A 23290-nucleotide genomic window follows, 5' to 3' on the forward strand; every position below is an offset into this window, starting at 1 on the left:
AGAGAGGCCGCGCAAAAGAGAGAGAGATGCGATAGAGAGAGAATGCAGGGAAGGTAGCGGCTGATAGTGGGGGGGGGGGGGGGGGGGGGGGGGGGGGGGGTCAGTGGAGATGGGGAGAAGGACAAAGGAGTGATAGACGGCTGAAGGGAACGTGGCGCACGACGAGAAAGCTTTTCGGAATACTAAGGCGACAGGCTGACATTTCAATCGCTGTGGGTTCCCCCCCCGCCCCCCCATCGGCCCCCTCCCTCGCCCCCCTCCCTCGACTCCCAGCCTTTACTTTACGTGCCGATGCATAATCTCTATCTACTATAGTCTGCCCACTCAGTCTATTCCTTAAGGCCCGGCCTGACGCGCCCAACCAGCATCGAGATGAGAGAGAGGGACAAGGAGACGCAGAAAGAGAGGGGGGGAGAGACAGAGACAGACACAGACACAGAGAGAAAGAAAGAAAGAAGGAAAGAGAGAGACACAGGGAGAGACACGGAGAGAGACAGAGAGAGCGACAGAGGGAGAGAGACAGAGAGAGAGAGCGACAGAGGGAGAGAGAGAGAGAGACAGAGAGAGAGAGAGAGAGAGAGAGAGAGGAGAGAGAGAGAGAGAGAGGAGAGAGAGAGAGAGAGGAGAGAGGAGAGGAGAGAGAGAGAGAGGAGAGAGAGAGAGAGAGAGAGAGAGAGGAGAGAGAGAGAGAGAGAGAGAGAGAGAGAGAGAGAGCGACACATGGAGAGAGAGAGGAGACAGACAGAGAGGAGAGACAGAGAGAGAGACAGACAGACAGACAGAGAGGGCAAGAGACAGAGACATACAACATCTAAACATCAAGGACGCACATCCTGCTTTTTGTCAGATCCGTTGCAAGTGTCAACAAGAAAGATTCCCGAAAAACATCGAAATTTTTTGTGTTGTTTATTCGGTTTGTTGTGAGCCGGAGGCGAGCAGAGTGTTTGTTTGACTCGGGGTGCCAGCGATAAGTAGTGACGAGTGGACGCCAATTGTCAACCACAAGGTCTGTGTCAGGGTGGAGAGAGGGTCTCTTTAAGTCGACAGTACTCGTCCCTTCAGGTCGTTCCGTACCACTTCCAGCGCGGCGACCTCGCCTGAACCGGACTCGTACTGTTATTCGCTTGTTTTTATTAAGGGATTTTATTCTTGTATGCACTTTATTTAGAATATTAAATCAAATATAGGATTGTTTAAGATATTATTTTGCGAGACTATATTTTGTTTAAAATATTCAACACTACAAATGAAACTACTACATACAATACTGTATAGTAATTTTTGTTTTGTTGAAATTGGTATTGAATATTTATCTTTAATATTGTTTATAGTGGTATGTATATTTATGTAATATTTGTATTGTGGTGTTATTGAATATTTTATTCAAAACGATTTTGAAACAGGCTTTACTAAATAAATGTATTGTTATGATTCTGGATTGATATGATTACCCATGTGACATCACGGACCACACGTTGACCCCTGACCCCTGTGACCCCCCCCCCCCCCCCCCCCCCCCCGGTAGGTCAGATCTCCCAGCGGTACGGCGGGCTCCCGGGGGCCCTCCACATGCTGCAGCTGGAGAAGGGCCGAGCCGGCCTGGGCCTCAGCCTGGCGGGGAACAGGGACCGCGCCCGCCGCAGCGTCTTCGTGGTGGGCATCGACCCCCAGGGGGCGGTGGGGCGCGACGGACGCATGGCGGTGGGGGACGAGCTGCTGGAGGTAAAGGGGGGCTCAGCGAGGGGGGGGGGGTGGCTGCTGGAGGTAGAGGGGGGGTACACAGGGAGAGGGGGGTTGGGGTCTGCAGTACGGGCTGAGGAGACTGACTGGGTTCAGGGCCCGGATTTGATTATGACCTTGAGAGAGAGGACAGCAAAGAGACAGAGAGCCACAGGGAGGGAGGGAGGGAGGGAGGGAGGGGGAGAGAGAGACAGAAAGAGAGAGAGAGTCAGAGTCAGGGAGACACAGAGAGAGAGAGAGAGAGAGAGAGAGAGAGACAGAGAGAGAGAGAGAGAGAGAGAGAGAGAGAGAGAGAAAAGAGAGAGAGAGCGAGAGAGACAGCGACAGTCAGAGTCAGAGTCAGAGTCAGAGACAGAGACAGAGACAGAGACAGAGACAGTCAGAGTCAGGGAGACAGAGACAGAGTCAGAGACAGAGACAGTCAGAGTCAGGGAGACAGAGAGAGATAGAGAGCGAGAGAACGCCGGGCTGGCATATGTCTGCGTGATGGAGGCTTGTCTTTTTGGTGTGGATAAGAAATGATGGTGCTTTATTAGGGTGGGTGTTTAACAGCAGTAGACAGACTGCTGCAGAACACAGAAAGTAGAGATGCCAAATATAGTTTCTTCAATGCTATACAGTATAATAAAGTAGAGAAATCTTATTTTTTACCAACCAATGTTTTTGAAGTGCTTGTCTTTTGAAGGGTTGCCATTTAAACTATTAATAACGATACATCTTCACGTATGTTGTACTTTTCCAGATCAATGGGCAGAAGCTTCACGGCCACAGCCACCAGAACGCGTCTTCCATCATCAAGAGCTCACCTTCTAAAGTCAAGATCATTTTCGTCAGGTAGCTTTCATTCTTTTGTGTTGTTTCTAAAAACGACTGCCCCCACCGCCTTGATCACATAAGCCCCCCCAACTTCTGATTAATTTAAATGCAGTGATGAAGTAATAGTACACGTGAATGCCTGTCATACCGTTTTCAACCCACTAGAGAGCGCTGTTACTGAGAAAACAAAGACGAGTTTGAACAAACTCCAGTTATAGCCTGTGATGACAGTAAACAAACACAAATGCCCTTGCTTGTTCACGTTATCTAAATGACTTGCACTGAGAACACCGATGCTCGTCTTCCAATATACCCCCCCCCCTTTCAACACACAACATTTAAACTGAATGGCTTGAGTGGGGGGTGTTAGGAACCGTTGGCTCAATGGGATCTCACTCCCTTGACCCTTTGCTTAACCTGAAAGCCCCTTTCACACACACACACACACACACACACACACACACACACACACACACACACACACACACACACACACACACACACACACACACACACACACACACACACACACACACACACACGGGGCCCCCGAGAGGGCCGGGTTTGGACAGAGGAATGGGTGGTTAATGTGAGTTATGACGCCCTCTCTTTGGCCCTCAGGAACACCGGGGCCCTGGGCCAGATGGCCGTGGGGCCGGTGGGAGCGGGCCTAGAGGAGGAGTGCCCCCAGGAGCAGCCCCCCGTAGAGGTAAGGGACCCCTCGGACTGGCTGGTATTAGCCGTCTGAATCGTGGTCAAGGTGTACACACCTTCCCCTAGCGCCCGTGTTCGTGTTAACGAAAATATTGTAGCGTATTTAGTAGTTTTGCTTTTAGTAGTATTGAGTAGTTTTATTTTTCCAACCTTTTCTAAACATGCTTTACTTTTTTTATAAATGTATTATTATTATTATCATTATTATTAGGGATTGATGGCGATTGCCCACTGAGCTCAGGCCAGCACCACACAAACCAGTGGATCAGTGACAGTGGATCTGGTATCACTTTGTGCAGACGTGTATGGTGTGTGTGTGTGAGTGTGAGTGTGAGTGTGAGTGTGTGTGTGTGTGTGTGTGTGTCTGGGGGGGTAAATCACATGGTCGATCGCTCTATGTAGGGCGCGGGCCGTCGATCGAGACCCCATGTGACCTCGCCCAGCCGTACCAGGTCACCCCCTCGAGGGACAGGTCGTGGTGTCCCTAAACCAGTCACAACACGCTGGCACAGACAGGAAAGACTAAACAACACAATGTAGCATGACGTCAACAGAGCTGGGTGGCGCATGTAGAGAGACCCTGGTTGTCATTGTCACAGGGCCAGGCTAATGCCCGATCTATATGGTCGCCTGACAATGCTAATGATTGCATTAGCCTCATCAGTGCTAATGTTAATTAGTGCTAATATTGATGGGTGAGAGGGAGTGATCAAAGAGAGACAAACATCGGTTGAAGGTTCAGCTGTGAAGCATCCAGTGGAGTGTTCTTCTGTTGTAGTTGTTACGGAAAAGAAGGACTGCAGCTCGGAAAGTAAGGGTTAAGGTAGGGTCTTCTTCAAAAGGAAGGGTAGGCGATTTGTTTTCATTTTTGGACTTTGCGACAGCAATCAATAACTCGAATGCTCCGACAAATGAATTCAAATAATCGAGCGCTCTCTGCACGTCACTCATTGCACGTGACCGGAGTCTTCCACAAAGCTAGGCAGCCCTGATGCTAAAGCTAGCGAGCTAATTGCATGTTTTGGGGGCGTGGCTTTGGCGGGGGTGGTCTGAAGGGAGGGGTAGGATTTCTTCGGTTGGTTACTTTCAAAATCAAGCATGCTTTGCTGGTTCCCTCCAAACCGCCAACCCTGGCGTTAACATTTCATTCGATTCCCTCCGTCGTCTTTAAACGGTTTGATTGATAGGGTGCCAAGGGGCGAACGAACACGCACCTATCATCAAGTATGAGCGGAGGCAAGAATGTGCTACCTCATGTAGGGATTTATAGGTAGGCATTAGCGCCCCGAGAAATCTGCTCTCGCATGAAGTGGAATCCAAGGCAGTGGGGGGTGATTTGGTAATTCTTCTTGTCTAAGTTGAGCCTCCGGCAAGAGCAGGTGGTAGTGCCATGTTGTACAAGGTTGTAGTCGTTTTCTCTCCCTGTCGCAGGACGGGACTGGATGTGGGAGCAATCCCGCCAAGACAGAGTATAGTAGTCTGTGCATCAGCCACGGATATCAGCCGGCTGGGGCTTTCTTTGGGGGTCTATAATGCTCTTTACGTACCGAATCAAAGTTTGATACATGTCGAGATTGAGAGAGATGGGAGAAAGAGAGAGAGAGAGAGAGATGATGGAGTTGTTTCCCCTAATTGTACGTTCCTCGGAGCCGCAAACCTGAAAAAAGTCATTTTTTCCGACTCGCTCAAAAGTTTTGAAGATGTAAAAGTTATCTAGGAGTAAGAATCTGGGCTCCAACTCGGCTGGCTGTCAGGTTGAGGTTTAACTTCACTCAGACTGACAACAAAGGGAAAAAAACGAGGAAAGGAGTCAGAATTTGAACCCCCTCCTCCCTTCACCACCACACGCACACACCCCCATCTAACCCAAATTCATTTTTTAGCGTTAGCTCCTTGATGCCAGCGTCTCTCTCTCTCTCTTTCTCCCCGTCACAGTTTGAATCGAGCTCCCCGTGTGAGGCTGAGAGAGATGAGGCCGACAAGGAGGAACACGACCCACACCATATCGTACAACACAAGGTTTGCAGCGCGCACGCACGCACGCACGCACGCACGCACGCACGCACGCACGCACAAAGACGTACACACTTGACTTGACTTTTGGAATAGAGTGATCTCAAGCTCTATGGGAAACCAAAAGATAGTGATGTTGTGTAATCTTCAATAGAAACGTACTTACCAGAAACTTAGAATGGTCTGCAGGACTATGCATGTATAGAGACACATAACGCATCCTAACACAAAACGCATACATACACAGAAAGTACCTTTCAGGGTCTTTCCCGCAGTGGAGAAGTTTCAGCAAGGCCATACATTCGGCCTTGTGAACCACAGCACAACCCGGAACTTTGTATACCTTCTGCATTGTTATAATTTAAAAAAATAATAAAGCAGCATACTTTCTAGTGTGTTCGGTTGAGGTCAGTTTATCCAAAAGTTAGAATTTTTTGTTTCCACTTTGAAAACAGGACGACGGCGAGCTAGGCATCACCTTCCTGGACGGGGACACCTCGCAGGGGGTGGAGGTTCAGAGCATATCGGAGATGCAGGGACACACGGCGAAGGTGAGAGCTAGCATGCGGCTACGACAGCCCGCTTTAGCCGCTAGCACGCTAACGCTTCTCGCGCTGCTTTTATCACGTACAGGAGGGTTGCATGAAACCGGGGGATAAACTGTTGACAGTGAACGGTGAATCTGTGCTGGGCTACTCCCTAGAGAAGGTAGAGTATGCGGAGGACAAACAAAACCCGTCCCGTAGCAGTAGTGGATATAGTGTTACTTCAGAAATAGCTGTGGATTTCCCCATTGGATTAAAATACAGGCGTGCATATTGTACATAGTGTACGAGTCTAATAATAGGACGTCGTTTTAACATTGTTACTAGCTCCTAGTTTAACATAATCTTTTAATGAAATTCATACATTGCTTTAAATAGTATTTAGTTAACACTAATGTGTGTTTTTTGAAGCTGCAATCAGCGCTTGTTGCTTGCCCTACTTCGTTGCGATGAAATTGTGTTTAGATTGACTGTAATGGTTCTTTGTTTGGCCAAAGCTACGGAGCTGAATGCTCAAGATCAACAAGACTCAATCAAAACCCAATCCAATCAAAACAAAAACTGCTGATTGCAGCTTTAAGTGTCATCATGAATAACACATTCTTTTAACTCCCTCGTTAATAATAACAAATAATTCACTCTCCGCCCCCCAGATCTACTCACTGCTGAGGAACACCACGGGGCCGGCCAAGATAACCTTCTGCTCGGACAAGAGCCTTCCTCCCTGCACCACCTCCTCGTCCTCTTCCTCGTCCTCCCTCTGCCCAACGGTGGACGCCGTGGTCAGCAGCCAGAGCCAGGGGGCGTCCATCGACGCGGGCCTCACCAGCTCTCCCAGCATGCCTTGCAGCAGCTTGGACTCCATCGACCAGGCGGAACCGGAACTCGTCAGCAGTGAGTGCAGTCGCCTCGGGTTAAGACAAAGACTGGCGTGGATGTGAAGGATGATGGAATTAGTTAACTTTAATGTATTTAAAGTTGAGTTAGTGTAGTTTAGTTATTATATAAATTGTCAATTAAACGTTCATTGCATCTTTAAAGTCGAGTTTAGAAAAATAGTTTGGTGATGTCTTTTGTCATCGTGACCATGACTAAACAACACAAACCGTCAAAAAATAACTATACTAGGATTTTTAAGAAAACCCATTCCCCTCTCAGGTCCGAGTCGCCCTTTGACCCCGAGCACCCTGACCTCTGACCCCTCGACCTGCCCCATTATCCCCGGCTGTGAGACCACCATCGACATCTCCAAGGGCCGGACGGGCCTCGGTCTCAGCATCGTCGGGGGCATCGATACCCTGCTGGTAGGTATCCACCAACTCCAACATAACAACACAACCCCCCCCACCTAAACTGCTTCCCAAATAAGTACTACTACCGAGAGATGATATCCCTCCCCTTTTGCTTTCCATTGGACTTGGAGTCTTTGTGTGTGTGTGTGTGTGTGTGTGTGTGTGTGTGTGTGTGTGTGTGTGTGTGTGTGTGTGTGTGTGTGTGTGTGTGTGTGTCTGTTTGTCTGTTTGTGACTTTTAGTCAGAGTGAGTAAGTGAGTGTGAGTCTGCCTGCGTCTGTTTGTGTGCGTGAGTGTGTCTGAGTGAGTGTGTGTGTTTCGGTTTGTCGGCGTGAGTTTGCGTTTGTGTGTCTCCGCGTGCATCCGTTGGTCTGTGTGTGTCTATGTCTGAGTGAGCGAGCGTGTGTTTCGGTTCGTCTGAGTGTGCAGTCACACTCGGTCTGAGACGCGTGCGCGTCCGCGGGCGCACGCACGCACGCGCCCCTCTTCCCCTCGACCCGGCTCCACCGAGCACTCCGCCACCCCGACGTCTCCCTGACACCTCCGAGTGTTCCAAGCACACCGTGGAAGACGGCAGCAAGCCGTGCCACCCACCTGGAGCCCTCCTGGGACGGTTCCACAACAACACACACACACGGGGTCGCTCCGACACACACACACACACACACAGCCCGCGGCAGGAAGAGGAATGCAGAGGCGATGTTGTCAGAACACCCCCCTCCCCCCCTTCACCGCCTGGTTCTCCCAGGTCGCTCCATTCTGTCGGCTCAGTCAGGCTTGGGGGGATAGTGGTGGCGATGGGGGGGGGGGGGGGGGGGGGGGTTGTCTGGGTGGGGGCGCACTGCCTCTTTGTCTAGCCTGGGACACGGGAGACAATATCCAGCTTGGGAATGTGACCTCTGAACCCCGCGTGAACCTCGGGGGGTGGCGCCGTGGCTCCCAGTGGAAAAGTACGCGTGACGTAGGAGCGCGGTTAGACGCGCGGCCGGCGGGCGGGCGGGTGGTGTCACGGGGTGCACAGAGGCGGTGCGCTTTGATCACCGTGTGGGAAAAATTCGACACACACTCACAGAGGTGTGTTTAAATAGCCGGGCACCCACTCATTCTCTTTTAATGAATCACATCACACGAATCATCGCTTCACCATTTCTATCTCCCGGCAGACATTATTCTTATTAAAACCTTTATCTTTCTTAATCTTTCCTTTAAATCAAGGTCACTTTCGTCCCGAGTCATTTTTCTTGTCTTCTCGCTCTTCTTGAAGGCCATGATTATATCTTCTCACGCCTCAGGCAGACTTTTTGTCTCTTGTCCAAACCATTAACACTCTCTCTCTCTCTCTCTCTCTCTCTCTCTTTCTCTCTCCCCCCCTCTCTCTACACCTCTCTCCTCCCCGCTTCCTCCCCTCCTCTCCCCCTCCTCCCCTCATTCTCCTTCTTCTCATTTTATCACCGCAGGGGGCCATCATTATCCACGAGGTTTACGAGGAGGGGGCGGCCTCCAAGGACGGCCGGCTGTGGGCAGGAGACCAGATACTGGAGGTGTGGTGTTAGGAACGCCGCGTGGCACCTCCTAGTCGCAGGAAGACCTCCAAAGCGCAATTGTTTTTTTAAAAAGGCGATGGCAACGTTCCCGGCAAACTTAACTTAGATGGAAAAAGAAAAAAGGCCATCTCTCACTCTGGGTCTTGGCTAGCGTTTGTTCTGGCAGGGTTAACGGCGTGTTAAAGTTTTATGGAGACCCCCACTGTGGACACTGTGTTTTAACGACGACTGGACGGCACAACTCTCTACAATATAAATCTAAAGCGGCGGTTTGATTAAGAACTCCCGGCGTTCATTAGAGACGGGGAGGTTGTCGCTAGAACTTCTCATGAGGTCAGAGGGGAATGTGAGCTGGCAGGAAGTGACCCGTTACGACACCGCGACAACGACCGCATTACTCCTTTCCTCATGTAGTATACATTCCTCAAATTCTGCACGGGACAAACGCGGAGATCACACGAGCAGCGGCCAGACTTAACTCATCAAAGCTAGGAAACGAGTCGGAGTAGGGTTTCCAAAAACCGGCTTCAGACGGCGAATCAAGGGACTGAAGTTTTGGGTTCGGCCTTTCGGTGACCTCTGGGCTTCAATAGGAGGCAGGGCAAGGATGTGGGGGAGGAAGGGTTTGGTATCAGTCAATGGAGAAGCATTCACCCACACACACACACACACACACACACACACACACACCCACACAGACCACCTTACGACTTAATTGCACCTCGACTTCTATTCGCTGCTGGAGTGGAGCCACCAGGCCAGTGTTTGGCAACAAAGTCCCAGAGATGAAAAGCGTCAGCAGCAGGACCACTGTCTTCAGAGGGCCATTCTTGTCGCCACCCCCTCCCCGTCCCCAGCATCTATTGGAAAGAAAAACAAGACGGCCATTGTTGTGTCCGTGACTGAAAAGGGATACCTTGGTGCTTTGTTATTGTGCTGAAGTTTTCCCTGGGCCCAACACTGGCCAGTGGAGGCGAGCAGCGATGGAAATGTATACATGGTGTCTGTAGCAAGGGGCTAATGAATGTGTTGATTCTGCGTCATGATAAGGCGATAGAGTGAAGTCCGCTGCTGGACTCAGAGGACAGAGTTCAAAGTTAATTTGTGGATTTTGTCACTTTTGTATCTCCTCTGTACCAATTTAGGAGTAAAATACAACTTATTTTAAAGAATAATATAAAAATTCTTAACTCATTGTCCCTTTTGGCTTCTTATGTCAAGATGTTACAAGCCAATGAAATTTTTTCTTCACCTTCTTCTTCACCTTCTTCTTCTTCACCTTCTTCTTCTTCACCTTCTCCTCCCCCCCCCCCCTCCAGGTGAACGACATGGACCTGCGGGCGGCCAGCCACGACCAGGCCATCAGCGTGCTGCGCCAGACCCCCCAGCAGGTGAGGCTGCGGGTGTACCGGGACGAGGCCCAGTTCAAGGAGGAGGACCTGTGGGACACCTTCACCGTGGAGCTCCTGAAGAGCCCCGGCCAGGGCCTGGGCCTCAGCATCGTGGGAAGAAGGTGAGGGGAGTTTCAACGGGAATTTTCGGAATTCCCAGTTTTTCCGGAATTCCGGATTCCGGATTTTTCGGGATTCCAGAATCCCGAAAAATCGGTGCATTATTATTATTATCGTTGCCTGCGCTATCGAGTCGTGCCAAAAGAAAAGGAATGTGCCTCGAAATCTCTCTTTCGATAGTGGCATTTGAATTTCCACATTCTTTTGGGGAGAGATTTCAACTCCATGTAAATATTTCTCTCTTATCCGTTGCGGATTGTGCTAGGTTTATTGAGTTGGGTTTTGTTCTCTGTGCCTTTCCCAATTTTTGTTGTCTTTGTGAAGCGCAGCTGCGTGCAGGCGTCCTTGACTATCGGCTGTTTGGCTGTGCTTTCAAAGGGGGCCACTTGGGAACAAAATACCACTTTATTTTACTCACTGTTACTGCCGCAGGTCGACAAATGCACAATCTGTCAGTTATCGGAATAACACACAGTCCTGCCCTTGTGATGTTCTGAGGGAATGAGAGGAATGTTTACAGTGGCAATACAAAGCTAGCACAATAGACCTGCATCGCCACTTCTAGCCCCCTTCACCTTCCTGTTTATAGCACACAGCTTTGCGTTATTCCCTTTAAATAGTCGTGTAGACGACGATGTTTGCACTCCACATGACATGTTATGGTCGTCGGCGGAGACCTTCATAATTGCATAATAGAAATCATGCAATCTGTGACAACCTGGTTTGGTTATTATCCTTTTGGTCATCTTAAAGGAATGCACCGCCCAATAAACGGAACAGCGAGGAGGACAATTAGTGGATTACCTTCCCTGCAACAGATAGCCTTAAGTACTGTCTGGAAGCCTTGTACTAAAATCGAGTCACAATACTGAAGCTGCATGCACCACTAGCCTTTAAACTGGGGATAATTAGTGGGGTGGATTTTGTTTCTGGCCGGTGCATACCTTATCCGCTGCTAATGACCCTGGTCGCTCTTTCATTTCCTCCTTCATCCTAACCTGTAGCCGTTTTAAAGTAACGTCTGGTGTTTCTCTCTCTCGTTAATGCAGATCACGGGAGTTAAGGTAAATGTTTCGCAACAGGCCTAAGGATGGTGTGTGTGTGTGCGCCGAGGTAGAAATTACAAAAACTAAGTGCGCCCACGGACGCGCACGCACTCAGACACACACTCAGACACACACAGACACACACCGAGTGTGACTACACACTCAGAAAAAACCGAATCTGTTCCACAGATTAAGATTTCGTCTGCAGTGCCACGCAGGCGAACATGCACACACACACGCACACACGTGCACAAAGACACACACGTGCCCAAGCACATACACGCAGACAAGCACACACACACACGCCCGTACACGCGGACCCACACAGGCGCTAAACATACACACACACACACACACACACACGCACGTACAGCCACGTACACGCAGGCACACGCACGCACACACACACACACACGCACGTACAGGCATGCACACGCAGACACACACAAGCACATGTTACATTCGTCCCACAACCCCGGTTTTGCATAACCTTAACAGCCAAACTCACGACCAGCCATGCATAACCTACTCAGAGTAGATTAGCAGAGGCTTGCATATGTTTTTGCGCTTGTTTTTCTCCCTGAACAAAATGGCCTTGAGGGCATTCCACTGCTGTCGCTCACAGGTGTGTGTGTGTGTGTGTGTGTGTGTGTGTGTGTGTGTGTGTGTGTGTGTGTGTGTGTGTGTGTGTGTGTGTGTGTGTGTGTGTGTGCTTGTGTGTGTGTGTGTGCGTGCGTGCGTGTGTGTGTGGTGTTGCATGGTGGTCCCCCTGACCCCCCAGGAAGAGCCAAAGGCCTCCCAAAGGCAAACCTCATAGATTTCGCAGCCAAGCAAACACACAACAAGCATGTACAAACATACAACCCTGTGTGTGTGTGTGTGTGTGTGTGTGTGTGTGTGTGTGTGTGTGTGTGTGTGTGTGTGTGTGTGTGTGTGTGTGTGTGTTACCTGCCCCCATGTGTCCCTGTTAAGATTTACGGTGCGCTATAAAATGTGTCTGTGCTTGCCAAGAAACAAAGAAATGCAATGAAAGAACATTTTTAATACTGCCTAGGCTAGCAGTAGCCTGTAAATAAAACTATCCAGGGAGCGCTATGGTTCTTCGGCGTACGCCCCCCTTCAACCAATAGGATGATGCCTAGCTCACGTTGAATATATTGAAGCTAGCATCCATTCCCCTTCTCTCACGGCGGCCGTGCACAACGTTGTTCCGATGCGACTCGAGCATGGAGGGGAAAAAGTACCCGAGTGGAAAAAAGAAATGACTGCAACAGAAAAATATGAAAAAGAATAACAAATAACTAAGCTGGAACGTGGCACTTAGCGGTCAGGGGATAGTCACAGCCAGGCTCCTGTGGTCGCGGTGTGCATGTGCGTGCGCGTTGGTTTGTGTGTGTGTGTGTGTGTGTGTGTGTGTGTGCTCGCCTCCAAACCCCACGTTTGTCCTAATCCACACGCGGCGATCGTCACTTCAGAAACTGCAGCGTCCGCACTGGTTAAAGATTGCAGATGAAATGAAGGAAAAACAAAAATCCCCCACGTCACTTCAACATCCTCTCGTATGGACTTGAGGCACGCCAAAACGAAGATACGGGGGGTGTTGAGAAATTATCTCAGTTTTCTTGTTTGTTTCTGTTAAGAGATGCTATCTCATGGAGCACGGGAGGCAAAATCGAGGCCACACAATTACAGGTGCCGGCCGCGAGACTGACAATTACTGGGACACCCGATGCTAGCGCTGAGATATACACTGTCAGGCCTTATCCCTTTAAAGACGTGGTCGGTTTAAGCAGTACTCTATATGGTAATCGGAGCGTTCGCCGCGTGTGGAGAGGACAGATTCGGCCCCGCAAACAAATGCTGTTTTCTGTGTTTGTTTAGGTAGAAACCTTTAAATAGGGCCCGCTCCAACCTGCTACACTTCAGCGGTCCCAAGTGGCTGCAATTGCTTTTTTTCCACTCACGAGTTTGTTTCCACGTTTGTGTTGGATTGTCGGGATGAATTAGCCAAATTGCCCTGGTTATATTTGACAAATTGACCGTGGGGATTCAGGTGCAAGCACCAATGCAAAGTAAAACCAAGGCATTTTCCAAACGGTAGAGAACGTGACTTCAGTTCTATCCTGCCGTCATCTAACCCATTCTGTGTGTGTGCGTGCGTGTGTGTGCGTGCGCGTGTGTGTTTGTGTTCAGGAGTGACACGGGCGTGTTCGTGTCGGACATCGTCAGCGGGGGCCTGGTGGACAGCGATGGCCGTCTGATGCAGGGCGACCAGATCCTGTCCGTCAACGGCGAGGACGTGAGGTCCTCCACCCAGGAAGGGGTGGCGGCCATTCTGAAGGTACCCTACACCCCCACACACCCAGACCCCTGACCCTACCCCCAGGCCAGCTGACCGGACTCCACCGGCTAATCATGGGGGACGTTTAGGACACTTAGCAGACGCCTTTACGGTTCATGCACACATTCACACACCGACGGCGGTGTCAGCCATGCAAGGGCGAAAGCAAGCGCGTTGGGAGCAGTCAGGGTGAGGAGCTTTGCTCAGGGACACCACGACACTCTGGGGATCTTACTAGCAACCCCAAGACAACCCACTCTCCGTCCTGAGCTAAGACGACCCCTGACCCCTTGGTGGGTGATGGGGAACACCGCAGAAGGGGAGGAGGGGTGCAATGGAAAATATTTGGCATAGTGATGTCTCACAATAACAACATTTTCTCATGAACTAAGTCGAGAAAAAAAGATTTAATCCAAACAGTGGATTAAATGTTGCCACACTGCCCTTGCCTCTACACGCTTTGAACTCTGTGTGAACCCTTTTAAAAAGAAACTTGACTATAATTTTCCGACCTGCTTCTCTATGTTTGGTTGCTTACGAGCATGTCTTTATTTCCTTACAGCTTGTGAGCGCCGTGTGACCGCTCTCTTTGAATCACACCCACTCGACTCACATAACCCACCGACCGACGATCGTTTTGAATTCCTCCGAAATGAAACCATCATGTGTGTCGTGTCCCCCCCCAGTGCTGCGTGGGGCCCATCGTCGTGGAGGTGGGCCGGTTCAAAGCGGGGCCCTTCCACTCCGAGAGGAGGCTGTCCCAGGGCAGCGGCCCCGTGGGGCTGGCCTCCTCGCCCAGCGACCCGGGGAGCCATGGCGACATGGATAAACACGGCCGGAGTCAGGAATGTAAGTGCGACCGGCCTCGCAGGTCCCAGGCGCAGTGCAAACACACGGCGGAGCGCAGTCGTCGCGGCCCGCCTCCTGATATTGATTCACGCCTACCGGGGGAACAATGAGACTGCATCTGTTGTGACAGGGCGACTAAATGTTTTAACAAAAATCAATAAAAAAATTCTACATTTCTATTCAGGGCATTAAGCTGGTCTGTGTTTTGCTGGTCTATAAATATCACCATCATCAGGCTTGGGGTCATGCCCACCTTTTCGACCACTGGTTTGTGGTTATGAAGGGCTTACAAGGCTGAAAGTGCACTGGTCACTGCTAGCCACATGGCTAGTCTCCGTCATGACCCTGAAGCTCTGTTTGGAGTCTCCTGATTCTACAACCTTTACATTTACACTGAGGGCATTTAGCAGACACTTTTACCCAAAGCGACTTACAATAAGTACATTTGTCAGAAGAAAGAGAAGCAACTATATATCGCTGTCGGTACCGTAAGGTTGTTCATAGAACCAAGTGCCAAGCACTAACAGTTGTTAGGTTAACCCGTACCCTGTATACAACAAAGATAGCTGGGATAAGATGCTACACAATGCTAGTCATATTTTTAAGTGCAAGGTCGTACAACGTAAAATAAGTGCGTACATTAATTGCCAGGACGTACAACTTACAATAAGTGTACATTCACTGCCAGGACGTACAAACACACAATAAGTGCGTAAGAGAGGTGTGATGTACCAACGGGCCCTGTATAAAAGAATAATGCATTTTATCGAAAGAATATTTACATTTCTGGTTCGATTTGGCTCTTAATTCTCCGTTATCCGATGTCTCCCCGTCTCAGCTCTGGACCAGCAGGAGGTCCGGGACGTGCAGTTCACCAAAGGGCCCTCCGACTCACTGGGCATCAGCATCGCGGGGGGCCTGGGCAGCCCCTTGGGGGATGTTCCCATCTTCATCGCCATGATGAACCCGGGGGGGCTCGCCGCCCAGACCCAGCAGCTCAAGGTGAGGAGCCGGTATGGGGTCGCATCCCACCAGGAAGGCTTGGTTCAGACAGGGGGTTTCCAACCAGTGGGTCTGGGACCATAAGTGGCAGCAGGGGACCAAAGAAATATAAAATATATCAATATATCAAATCTAAATTAGTTATATACCAATTTTACCAATTTCTTTGGTCTTTAACTAAGTCCCTCACAGTAGCGTTTTTATTTTCTTCACCTCCGCTACTTTCGACTAAGCCTTATTCTGGGCCTGGAAAAACCCTGAATTTTATCCTTGAAAAGTGCTTGAAATGTATTAGTACAAAAGAGTGGCAACCCTGTAAATAAATACGCATTCCTACAATACGCATTCCTACATGCCTTGCCTGTCAATTCAATCATTGGTATGTTTGAAGACTGACCAAGGAGATTACGGCATTGGCAAACTATATATAAAGAAATAAAACTCTTGCATTTTGTGCCATGGCATTGAGATTGTAGTGCTTATTTTACTGCGCTAAATATTTGTTGGGTTCAAAGGTCAAAAGGTGCCCCCACACAGGTGGATCTCGGAGCCCAAACGCTTGGGAACCAAACAGAACAAAAAAAGGCCAAGACGGATAATGAAATGCGAGCCACAACTATTTACTTGTTCCCACTCAGTTCAGTCCTGTGGGTCTCAGACTTAAAGGACAAGCGCGCCTACAGCGCGCCTACAGTCAACAGTTTTTCTAGCTCCTTCTGGTTAAAATGGAACCGAAAGCACAGACAATTGTTTCTCTGTGTGACGACAGGGAGAGAGGAGGAGAACAATAGCCCGAGAGACAACCGCGAGTAATAAATCTGTCACAGCCGTGACCAGAACATTGAGCCTAGTATATAGAGAAGACTTGCTCCAGACGAACGGGGGAATAATCTGTTATGGCTCGTTCACACAGCCTCCTTTCACCAAACAAGACGGGAAAAAGGTCACTGAAAACGCAAGCAAGACAAACGCAAGCATGGTTTGCCTTTGTTTATTATCCTCTGTATGAATACACATATTACAGTGGTAGACCCCCCTCCCTCTATAATTTACATCATATTCTTCTGAAGCTTTTGTAACTTTTTGTAGGGGAATTAACCTGCTTCCTACAGCCCCTTTCTCAGTGAATTTCCAACACTCAAAAGGCCCATTTTCACTGTCTCTCCAACATCTTAAATACCGGGTGGTTTCGCCGGCCTAATGGATTCTTTCCACTGTTACAGCTCGACATTCCGGGTACTATTTTCCACCTAATACTCCCAAAAGTACCTCAGCCGGATAAACGACCACAGGTGCTGATATAAGAACAGTGCAGTCATTTCCTCCCCAATTATAGCTCCTAGCACTTGTATAGAAGCAAGAAGAAGGTGGTCAAGAAGTAAAAAGAAGACGTCTGGCGGAACTCCCGACACCGCTGACTAACGTTTCTCTCCACTCCCGACCAAATCAAAGACGGGCGACCGGATCGTGAGCATCTGTGGAACGCCAGCGGACGGCATGACCCACACACGGGCCGTGGCTCTGCTGAAGAGCGCCACGGGCACCATCGAGCTGCAGGTGTGTGCAGGCACGCACACACATGCACCCAGACGCACAAGAAAGCATGCACGCGCGCCGCACACGCAATCAAGACGCACGCACACACATGCACCCAGACGCACGTGCACCCTCGCCTCCACATGCACGCTCACCCAGGCTGACCTGCCCACGCTCACACACGCAGACACAACATGCCACCCACGTATCGTTGTTATATATAAATCATGTATCTATAATCTTACTGATAACCGATGATCTCATCTGGGAACAGACTGTGTGTGAGCGCGGGAAGTGAACCGCGAAGGCCTCGTCTACTGTAGACTTTGAATTGTACCATAAACCGGTTTAGCCGGCCAAGTTGCGCCGCCTTATCGTCCAGATAGCCGGGCTGCATCGGGGTTTTGCATTGATCATACCGCCGGTGGAGCGACTCAACTAACCTGCAATCTTTGTGCCCGCATTCGTGTTCCTCTGCATCTGTACGCATGTGTGTGGTTGTCTATGTGTTTGTCTGTATGCGTGTGTGTATGTTTCTCTACATGGTTGTGTGTCTATGCGTACGAGTGTGTTTGTTTGTGTATGTGTGTGTTTGGTGTGTTTGTATTCGTCTATAATGCGTGTGTCTGTGTGCGTTGTGTGTTTTGTCTATGTCTGATGCGTGTGTGCGCGTGCGTGCATATGTGTGTGTCCCAGGTGGTGTCCGGTGGTGACACCACAGTGACGGGCCCACCAGAGGCCCAGGCGTTGGAGGCTCTCACACCCAGCTGCATCTTCCAGGACGACCTCAGGTAACTGCCGCTCACCAGCACACCATCCACCTCACTCCCCCTCTGAGTCATTAAATCGCTATTAGCCATTTATTTATTTAGCAGACGTTTTGTCCACGGTGACCAAACACGACAAACCTTCACTTAGATTAGATGCATGTCATGCAGTACTGAGTCGTGGTTTAGCGTCAGGAACAAACACCTCACTGATGTCCGAGTTAGCTTATCGTCTGATCTAGTCTAGTGATCTAGCGACCAAACACGACAAACTTTCACTCTCATTAGATGCATGTCATGAAGAAGTAAGAAGTGGTTAGGCATCAAGGATCAAATACCCTCATCGTCCACTGAGCGTATAGTCTGATCCACCTTATTGTCATTCCGACGTCAAGTATGCATACTGCCTCTACGACTAGACGGTCTTTATACCTCCGTCCGTTCTGACCACGCCGTCCGCTTGCGTGCAGCCCCCCGCAGTACAAGTCCATCACCCTGGACCGGGGACCCGACGGCCTGGGCTTCAGCATCGTGGGGGGCTACGGCAGCCCCCACGGAGACCTGCCCATCTACGTGAAGACCGTCTTCGGAAAGGTGAGCCGTAGAAAAGGTTTCGCTTTCACGATTTTTCCGACATCCGGACATCGTGCGTTTATTTATTCATCAGAGGACCCTTTTCATAAAAGAAATGCTGTGTGTGTGTTTGTTTGTTTGTCTGCATGCGTGTACGTGTGAATGTCTGTCTTTTTGTGAATTTGTGTCCGTCTGTCTGCCCGTGTGTCTGTGTGCGTGTGTCTGTCTGCCTGTCTGTCTGTCTGTCTGTCTGTCTGTCTGTCTGTCTGTCTGTCTGTCTGTCTGTCTGTCTGTCTGTCTGTCTGTCTGTCTGTCTGTCTGTCTGTGTGCGTGTGTGTCTGCCTGTCTGTGTGCATGTGTGCTTGTCCGCCTGCCTGAATGTGTGTGACCATCTGCTGCTCACACGTCTGTGTCCGTGTCTGTGTCTGTGTGTGTGCGTGAATGTGTTTGTGCGTCTGTCTGCGTGCCAATGTCTGCGTGCCTGTCTGTCTGCCAACGTGTGGGTCTGACTGTCTGCGTGCCCAGGGCGCGGCGGCGGAGGACGGGCGCCTGAAGCGCGGGGACCAGATCATGGCGGTGAACGGCGTGACGCTGGAGGGCGTGACCCACGAGGAGGCCGTGGGCATCCTGAAGAAGACCAAGGGCACCGTCACCCTCACCGTGTTGTCGTAGAAACCGTCCCCGTCCCCGTAGCAACACCCGTGGACCACCACAACAGATGAACTCCTGGCGTATCATTAAATGTATGCATATTAAACCCACTGACCATTGTGCACACACACACACACACACACACACACACACACACACACACACACACACACACACACACACACACACACACACACACACACACACACACACACACACACCCTTGTTGTAGCTTTATTTTATACAATACTTAAAACTATGAATCTCATTTTCGGGAACGCCCACACACAGTCGTAGCCTAGCGTAGCTGAACCACACGGCGTCCGCGAATACTTAATATCCGAGTTAAACCGGATACACTCGTTCATACACACTCTGGGGACGGACTGGAGGGCAATAATTACGTGGGGTGTTTGGTAATAAAACACTAAAATGACATGGGGCTGCTTTGCGTTGAAGATAACGGTTATAAAACCGCAATATAAAAACCTTGGTTGTACCAATTGAGTTGCTTTGAATATAAAAGATGAATTGAGAAGTATTTAAACACTTGAGAGTCAATTAGTGATCATCTGTGTTATTATTATTTCACTGTATCACTGTTCTGTCCTGGGGTGTGCGTAGCCACTGTTAATACATGTATAAACTGTTTGATTCTAACTCAATGGTAGATGCTGCTAAAACTGCTGTTTAAAATGGGATCCGATTCACAAAGTCGCCGCGTGGGGGGAGTGATCCCACCTCATCCACTGAAATCTAGCGCTGCTAAAGCAACCTTTACACGACAGTATTCTGTAAATACCTGAAGACCCGTGAGCGCGTGAGCCTGGGCTGAATCATATCCAAGAGCACATTTATCCAGTATCCTTTGTATCGTTGCTGTAGACCATTGAGGGCTATATTCCCGGGTGTATTATGATGAGCCAGAACTCAAAGACGTACTCGGTATAATTACGTACCGTCTGCTAGGTTTCACATCAATGAACTCGTTCTTCCGTTCGTATATCACTGAACGTCTGGTTTCTCTAGGCTCGGCACTGGGTACTACCGATTCTGTTTCCTCGCTGTGAATTTAATAAAAGTGACCTTCAGACTCATGTTTTACTTGCGTGGTTAATTTTTTCATTGATGTTTGTATAATTGTAATACGTTCGTATAAAGTTTATATTTTCCTCGCCATTCTATATCGAATATCGCTCTCGTCACTTACAAGCTTGGGTTGGTATTTGAGTATTTTATAATATATACAACACATTAATTCATGTTTTTATCCAAACGTTGTCAAGCCTTTCTTTGACATTCAATAAAAGACAGAAATTGACCAACAGATGGGTATATCCATCGTTTCCCTTTAACAGAGATTATAATAATAAGGGTTGCTTCTGTGCTTCTCTGAATGAAGGCAACACTCCCTCAGCTCAGTTCAGCACATCAATATGTGTGTCGACATCTGAACAGCAAAGTCATCGAACGCGCGTACATTTTACGCACAATATCCGTCTTGATTCACCAGAAGCAAACAATCTGCACTTTATGTCCTCGATGAGAAAAGCTATAATTCAGACAATAAAGCAATGTCAAACTATCAATTAATGTCAAAACCAACCGGATGGCCTGTCAAACATAAATGTTGACTGTGTGGAGGTCCATGTGAACTGCAAACACAGGCTGAGGGACTGAATAGGGCCCGTGTTGTCACTAGAGACGTGCATAATAAAGGTTGTGTCAGAAGGTACAACTGGGACATTGTGACTGACAGCCCTCATTAAAATTGCCCAAGAAACATGGAGAAGCAGAGAGTCGACAACACTGCCGTGATGAACAGATTGTCCAACCTTTAAAAATATATTATATTAAATAATACATTTATAAAATATATATGTTAGCTCACAGGGCCGTCACACACCTTGTCTTTCCTGAAACCCGCAAAAAATGTCATGAATCAACAACCACAAGCATTGTGTACAGTCAGCCATCTTACATCTATCCAAGACAGTCAACATAAAAAGTTGTAATTTTGACCAATAAAATCTCGTCTTAAAACCCTTTCAGACAGAATCGGTGTGGATAAAACAAAAGGAAAAAAAGCGAATAAACAAGGACTTCTTTTGAAAGCAAATATGTTGCCTTAATTTTCTATTTACCAAATTTTACTCAATACAATTTTTGGTCAAATACTTTGACAAAACGTATTCAGCAAATACATAGACTGGGAGTTTATGTTGGCGCCGTTTCCTGTTTCTGGACAACCGTACAAGCGACAGCTGCTGCACAACAGAGCGCACCGCGAGGCTCCCCCAACACCGACAGCTGAACTCCCCCCGCCACCTGTTGTCTGAGCGTCCCGTCGTCTCCGCCGCCGCGGTGCTCGTGCGGTTGTTTCCCCCCCCTCACTGCAGCAGGCCCCTGGTCTCGGGGTCACCGAGGGCTTGTCGGAACAAGTCCTTCAGATGTGCGGATCCGACGGAGCATGACCCGGAACAGGGGTGTCACGTTACCGTGATAAAAAACAACCCCGACGACTCAACCCGGGGAGCCTATCGAATGACCCGGGCAGTTAATCAGGCTCCTTCTAAAACGTCCGCCAGATATCTCGTATCGGCTTGAGTTCCCCCCGTTTCCAATCCTGACTGATAAAGGGAGTTCATATTGGTGGACCTTTCCTTGGGTCAGCCCCTGATTATTAATGCGATTGACCTCTTCAGCCCCAGGCCTCAAACAGTTGTCGCTACTTGTTCAAACGTTTCCCATGCCCCCTATCACCGGTGTGACTAAGTTTAACTACCTGCTGCCCTGTCAGAGATTAGGTCAATAAACTAAGATGTTTGTGTGTAGGGGTGTGTGTGTCTCGTTGATGATGAATCAGCCTGCATACCTGTGGTGCGACGCCATTCCACCTCGGCTTGACACCTGTTGTGCCTCGGCTATTAATGGGCCCTTCCTTCCTTACATCTGTTGAACGATAATTAAGGGTAGAGAAAGAAAATGCTTTCATTTTGGAAGCCACGTAAACTCAAGGAAGTGCACGCTTCCAAAGTGGTGCTAAGGGAGGGAACAACCTTCAGGTAGTTAAAGGTCTTTGTTATAGTTATTCAGCACAAGTATACATTTCTCTACTGTCTGCTTAAGGAGCCATGGTACACTAGATATGGGTAGGAATGTATTTTAGAGTATACATTCTTACCATAAATGCAAAATATATTGGTTTATAACACCCTAGGAATTACTTAAAAGACAAGTTATAAATGTCATACTTAGTTTTCCCTCAAATGAATCACCAATCTTTGGCCTACGGCGGTTTATCACAACAACTGTTTCGACAAGTGAATCCGTCTAGGTTCCTTCTATATAAAACTACATGAGGCTTATTATCATAGCTGACATAACACGTCCTTCCATCGACGCGCCCCGACACGCACGACTCAGCAGCAGTGCGGAAGCCCAAACAGCAGGCACCAGTGTGAGATCAAACCCCTTTTCACACCACCGTCGTATCTGCAGAGATTAACCGATCCTCCTGCTCCCGACGGCTTCGCTTCCTGTTTGGGGAGCGTTTCTCCGTCACACGCCAAGAGCCTCCTTTGAATACGGGTGGCGCCAGTACGCCAACGACTTGGGTTTCACCTCGCTGTTCTTGAGTGTGTAGAGGTCAGAGAGGCCGGTGGTATGCAGGCCTACGTTTACATTTACATCAGGGGAATTTAGCAGACGCCAAGTTTATCCAAAGCGATTTACAACGGTTCATGCACACATTGACACACCGACGGCGGAGTCAACCATGCAAGGGCGACAGCCAGCTCGTCAGGAGCAGTTAAGGTCAAGTGTCTTGCTCAGAGACACCTCGACACTCGTTACTACATCTTCCTGCTTCCAGCCTACCGTAGTGAATCAACGGAAGAAGGTTTAGGAGCGACAATGAAAAGACACAAAGGCGTTTAGCCGACGTTGAGGGAAAATATGTAAATGTTTTCAGACTGTTCAGCTCTGCGTTGCCTCGAGGGGGAGGGTCGAGGAGAATGGGGGGGGGGGAAGCAGGGTGGGCTGTCTCCCTGACTTCAGGAGAGCTGTCGTAGGAGATAAGAACTGCCTTGGCGTCGGTGTAATTACCTGCCGCGCTGGCGTCAGCGCACATTAGCTGCCATTCTCAAGGTCTTGCTCAGTCAACACACAGGTGTAAATGGAGACAAATGAGCTGGGAGGTTCTCTTGGCTGCGGATTCTTGTGTTTTTTTCACCCACAACTTCGAGGAACACGGCCGCATTCCAACCGATCAGTCAGACGTTTTCACTTTGATGGTCGTGACTGCACATGAGGTGCATAGCGTTCTTTGGAGATTGCTCTTTATTAGTTG

The 23290-nt window shown here is 49.1% G+C and overlaps 1 protein-coding gene across 2 annotated transcripts; it reads left to right on the plus strand.

Moving 5' to 3' along the window:
• The first annotated feature begins 723 nt into the window (after window positions 1–723).
• LOC115529660 (multiple PDZ domain protein) lies at window positions 724–20036 on the plus strand. Of its 2 annotated transcripts, XM_030338586.1 has the most exons (18): window positions 724–1006; window positions 1526–1722; window positions 2483–2574; window positions 3178–3265; window positions 5206–5289; window positions 5739–5834; window positions 5917–5991; window positions 6482–6722; window positions 6987–7132; window positions 8577–8660; window positions 9983–10176; window positions 13414–13561; window positions 14248–14410; window positions 15249–15412; window positions 16865–16969; window positions 17645–17739; window positions 18186–18309; window positions 18814–20036. In XM_030338586.1, the coding sequence occupies exons 2-18, from the start codon at window positions 1570–1572 to the stop codon at window positions 18958–18960; spliced, it is 2199 nt and encodes a 732-aa protein (XP_030194446.1). In that variant the 5' UTR covers window positions 724–1006; window positions 1526–1569; the 3' UTR covers window positions 18961–20036. The 2 variants fall into 2 exon arrangements, with proteins under 2 accessions (XP_030194446.1, XP_030194447.1); XM_030338587.1 differs by lacking the exon at window positions 5917–5991 and having other exon boundaries at window positions 728–1006.
• Window positions 20037–23290: the final 3254 nt, after the last annotated feature.

This window comes from Gadus morhua, chromosome 17 (assembly GCF_902167405.1).
Source record: "Gadus morhua chromosome 17, gadMor3.0, whole genome shotgun sequence".
Lineage (NCBI taxonomy): Eukaryota > Metazoa > Chordata > Actinopteri > Gadiformes > Gadidae > Gadus > Gadus morhua.